The sequence below is a fragment of the Gossypium arboreum genome, chromosome 1, assembly GCF_025698485.1.
Source record: "Gossypium arboreum isolate Shixiya-1 chromosome 1, ASM2569848v2, whole genome shotgun sequence".
Classification (NCBI taxonomy): Eukaryota; Viridiplantae; Streptophyta; class Magnoliopsida; order Malvales; family Malvaceae; genus Gossypium; species Gossypium arboreum.
In genome coordinates this window covers 14852007-14857563 of record NC_069070.1, presented here as the reverse complement: position 1 = coordinate 14857563, position 5557 = coordinate 14852007, and the positions used below count along the sequence as shown (strand labels likewise).

At 35.8% G+C, this 5557-nt stretch overlaps 1 protein-coding gene across 1 annotated transcript; it reads left to right on the top strand.

The window, feature by feature from the left end:
* Positions 1-779: 779 nt before the first annotated feature.
* Positions 780-4086, top strand: LOC108482626 (receptor-like protein EIX2). The gene has a single exon (XM_017785751.2). The coding sequence runs from the start codon at positions 950-952 to the stop codon at positions 4010-4012; it is 3063 nt and encodes a 1020-aa protein (XP_017641240.1). The 5' UTR covers positions 780-949; the 3' UTR covers positions 4013-4086.
* Positions 4087-5557: the final 1471 nt, after the last annotated feature.

The following is a 5557-nucleotide window of genomic DNA, read 5'->3' as shown; positions in this document are numbered from 1 at the left end:
GACACATACTTGAATTTTGGAGATGAAATTATTGAACGAGACAACCATAAACCCTAAACATAGACTATAAAACAAACATGAATGATATAAAGACTACCCACTCATTACAAACTTGATTATATTTAAAATATTATTGGAGATCAGTCTTATAGGACCTGTAGCGCATATTGTAATGCCCATTGTTAATATATACGTAAATCGGCCTGTTAATTTGGATACCGTTTAGTCCATCAAGATCAGGAATTTGGTGGTTCAGCAAAGCAACATAGAAGGGCTCGCATTCATTGCATTTCATCTATAAGCCTTATCCATACATCTCCCTGTGTTGTTCTCAGTTATCAAATATATTTGTCAAACATTATGATAATTGGCCCTATTTCATCACACCCTTCTCTCTTTTAGATTTGTCTAATCTATTTCTCTCAAACTTGATTATAGTTGTAAATCATTTTGAATTGGAGTTGAACTTGGACACAATGACATATTGCATAAAGGAAGTTGTAGTAAGTTTGGGATCTATCTGAGTTGAAAATGTTGAGATATGAAAGCTCGATTCAAGCTAGCAATAGCAAGGACAAACTCTGAAAGACGAAATAAGAAATTGGACAGGAATTTCTTAGAAAGCAGCATTGCGTTGAATTTGTCATTTGATTAAAATATTCTGTGAAGACTGAAAATCCTGCTAGCAATCAACAAGCCTAGTACGTGGCATATCATGATACTAAAAAATTCATCTGACAGAGAAATTAAAATTAAAAAGAATAAAAATGTTGACCAAAAACCCTCTTCTTCCAAGGGCATTGTTATCAAAGTTGGCTATGCTGACGTACGTCAAGTGTGTGGTTTGGATTTTACATTTGGTTATATAATGCTATGTTCCACAGTTGATTTTCATCTGTTGTTGAATTTTGGATACATTCTGGGCTGGGGACTTTTTGTTTTATGAACCATGATCATGGCTGGTTCCATGAAAGTTGTTGTGACATCCATTTTCTTAGCTCTCCTCATTGAAACATCTACGTTCGAATACGTTTGCGCTGCGAACCGGAATGTGAGTTGCCCTGAAGTTGAGAGACAAGCTCTGTTGAAACTGAAGCAAGATCTTATAGATCCTTCAGGTCGACTTGCCTCTTGGGGCACTAACCTCAACTGTTGCAATTGGAGTGGAGTTATTTGTGATAACTTAACTGGCAATGTTATTCAGCTTCGCCTGCGGAATCCTTTAGATCCCTACAACGGATTTTATATTCCAAGTGAGGCTTATGCAAAGATGTGGTTTTCAGGAAAGATCAATCCTTCTTTGTTGGATTTAAAGCATTTGAGGTACTTGGATTTAAGTGGCAGTAATTTTGGAGGAATACAAATTCCCGAGTTCCTTGGTTCCATGCACACGCTAAGATATCTGAATCTATCTGCAGCAGGATTTGGGGGAGTGGTTCCACCCCAACTTGGTAATCTCACAAATCTGCATGTTCTTGATCTCCATGATTTTTCATCACTTGTGTATGCTGAAAACCTTCAATGGCTTTCCCATCTTGTGAAGCTGAAACACCTTGATCTTAGCAGTGTAGATCTCAGCAAAGCCTCTGACTGGTTTCAGGTGACAAATACACTCCCTTCTTTGGTAGAGATTCACTTATCAGGTTGCCAACTTCATCGTCTTCCTCTACAAGCTGATGTTAATTTCTCATCTCTGTCCATACTTGATCTCTCTTCCAATTCCTTTAGTAACCCTTTGATTCCTGGGTGGATTTTTAAGCTCAACTCTTTGTTATCCCTTGATCTCAGCCATAACAATTTCCAAGGCCAACTCCCCCACGGTCTCCGAAGCTTGAGCTCTCTTAGATACCTCAATTTATATTGGAACAATTTTAAATCTGCAATACCCTCTTGGCTTTATGGTTTGACAAGTCTTGAATTTCTAAACCTTGGGTCCAACTATTTCCATGGTTCCATCTCAAATGGCTTTCAGAACTTAACCTCTCTCACTACACTTGACCTGTCAGACAATGAACTTACAGGTGCTGTTCCAAACTCCATGGGAAGTCTTTGCAGTTTGAAGAAGATCAAACTCTCAGGTCTCCATTTGAGTCGAGCCTTATCAGAAATCTTACAAGCTTTATCATCACCAGGATGCCTGTTAAACGGATTAGAGTCTTTATATCTGGATAGTTGTGAAATTTTTGGCCATTTGACTGATCGGATTCTACTATTCAAAAACCTGGCAGACCTTTCCCTATCCAGGAACTCAATTTCTGGTTCAATACCAGCTTCACTAGGATTGCTTGCATCATTGAGGACATTGGACCTATCTCAAAATCGAGTGAATGGGACTTTACCTGAATCAATAGGACAACTTTGGAAAATGGAAAAACTATGGTTGAGTCACAATATGTTAGAAGGTGTGGTTTCTGAAGTTCACTTTGCTAATCTCACCAGGTTGCGCTTATTTCAAGCATCTGGAAATCCTTTAGTTTTGGAAGCAAGTCCTGAATGGGTTCCCCCATTTCAACTCGGGGTAATGGCTTTGTCATCATGGCATTTAGGTCAAAAATTCCCCTCCTGGCTTAGATCCCAAAGGGATTTTGTTTATTTGGATATTTCTGTTACAGGAATCATAGATACCATTCCCAACTGGTTTTGGAATTTGTCAACCATATATTTTTCCTTGAATCTTTCTCACAATCAAATCTATGGGGAACTTCCTCATCGCATTGGAACTTCTCCTGTTGCTGATCTTGTATATGTGGATCTTAGTTTCAATCACTTTGATGGTCCTTTACCTTGTTTATACTCCAAGGTAAACACACTAGATCTTTCAAGTAACTTGTTTTCAGGACCTATTTCTAACCTGCTGTGTTGCAAAATGGAGGAACCCTACTGGTTGGAAACTCTTCACTTGGCAGACAATCATCTATCAGGAGAAATTCCTGATTGCTGGATGAATTGGCCAAACATGGTTTCGGTAGATTTGGAAAACAATAGTCTATCTGGTGTTATTCCAAGCTCCATGGGATCATTGAACCTTCTTCAGTCGTTGCACCTCCGCAAGAACAACCTTTCTGGAGTTTTGCCCTCATCACTGCAGAATTGCACCAGTTTATTAGCTATTGACCTCGGTGAAAACCATTTTGTGGGAAATATTCCTGGTTGGATTGGTGAGAAACTCTCAGATTCCATTATCATCAGCCTTGGTTCAAATAGGTTTCAAGGTCAGATTCCTGATAATTTGTGTTCTTTGAGTTACTTGACAATCTTGGACCTCGCACACAACAATCTCTCAGGGACGATACCAAAATGTTTCATGAACTTGAGCGCCATGGCAGCAAATCAGAACTCAAGTAACCCAATTTCTTATGCTTTTGGTCATTTTGGGACCTCCTTGGAAACCCTATTACTGATGATCAAAGGAATATTGCTTGAATACAGTAGCACTCTTCAACTAGTAACAAGCATGGACCTTTCAGACAATAACTTAGCTGGTGAGATCCCAGCAGGGATGACTGATCTTTTGGGCTTGCGGTTCTTGAACTTATCGAACAACCAATTGAAAGGAAGAATTCCCAAGAACATAGGCAATCTGAGGTTGCTAGAATCTATTGACTTATCAAGGAACCAACTTAGAGGTGAGATCCCTCCAAGCATGTCAGCTTTAACATTCTTGAGTTACTTGAACTTGTCAGAAAACAACCTGACTGGAAAAATTCCTTCAAGCACTCAACTCCAAAGCTTCGACATTTCCAGCTATGACGGGAATCATCTATGCGGGCCTCCATTGTTGGAGATTTGCAGCACAGATGCCACAACCTCCGGTGACCATAATAATAACGAGAATAATGAAGGTGATGGCTTGGAAGTGGATTGGTTATGGTTTTATGCAAGCATGGCTTTTGGATTTGTTGTGGGATTTTGGGTTGTGATGGGTCCTTTGTTGTTCAATAAGTCATGGCGATTTCGTTATTTTAGCATACTGGAAAGATTGGAATACAAGATCAGGAATGGTCATCGCTAGATGCAACCATTTTCCTTTTCTAAACATAGAAGATGAGAATTATTAGGCATATTCTCTTGCCTTCTTCATGTCTACTCTTTCTGAACACTGGATTTCATTCATATTTGAATTTCAGTTCATTTATTTCTCCAATTTTTTCAAACTTTTTAATTTAATCTTCACTAAATATTATAGTAAAATTTTAAATATGATATTTATATTAATATATAATATATAATTATTTATATATAGTTCATGACTTAGTGTCACGAGTTAATCGGGTACCAAATTGATTAGAAAATTACAAAAATATCCTTCTATAATTAAAATAAATCATACTATTCGAATGTACTTTGGTCTTTTTTAACATAATTAATTTTTCAATTGGTGTCGAACGGTGATTCGAGATCACTAAATCCGACAAATGAGTAGGAAATATTATTAATTTAGTGAGTATAAGTTAAATGTGAAGTTAGGAAAAATTTTGAAATAGTGAATAGTGTACTAAAATAAATACTAAAATAATTAGAATCGAAAACGAGGTATCGAGACCTCGGAATTTTAAATTGAGCCATAAATATTTTTATAAATATTTATGGAGTGTTAATAAGTTAGTATTAAAGTTTCAGTCAAGAAATTTTAAAGTTCTGATAGTTAATTGAACAAAAAGGACTAAATTGTATCAAATGCAAAATTGTGGGAAATGATTAAATAGCTTAAATGATAAAAGAAAGAGGGTTTAAAAGGAAAATAAACCCAAGGTCTATTTGGGCTGGACGGCAAGAGCATGAAATCAGCAAGAAAATAAGGAGAATTAAGGGAAAAATTGAAAATTTGTAAAATTTACTTAATAAAGCTAGGACTAAAGTGGAATAATCTAGATTTCTCTTTATTTTTCTGCATTCTCATCAGAAAAAACTCCATGGAAGAGTTCCCTTAAGCTGGTTTTTCATATTTTTACTTCAAGTGAGTTCAATTCTTGATTATTTCTTGAAATTTTTGTGTTTTTATGACTTTTACAACTAGGTCCACTTGTTGAATTCATTAGTTTTTGATTCTATGAAAGAAATTGAAAGTTGATATGAATATGTGCTGGAAGTATATGATGATTTGGCATGGAATTAGGGCTTCAAATTGTTTATATGCTGATTTTTTTGAAAGAATTAAATAGAAAGTGAATGTTTGGGACCTAATTGTAAAAGAGTTTGAAGTTAGAGTTTTATGTGGAAATTATGAATTTCAATAGTTATGAAATAACTTATAATGTCTAGAAAAAGTATTAATTGAGAAAATTATCTTAATTGAGGGGTTAATTGAGCAAGGACTGAATTGTATGAATTGTGAAATTTGGGGCAAAATGGAAATCAACATTTTGCACTAAAACTGTTTTGGACAGCAGCAGTAGTCTAACTTTGAAAAATCACCAAAAATTTTAGAAATGGAATTATAGGATGAATAAAATATGAAATTAAAGCTTATTGAGTCTAGTTTCTTATAGAAGAAATGATGTAAGCAATGGAATTGTAAATCATGAGATATGATGAATTTTGTGAGATAATGTCAGAA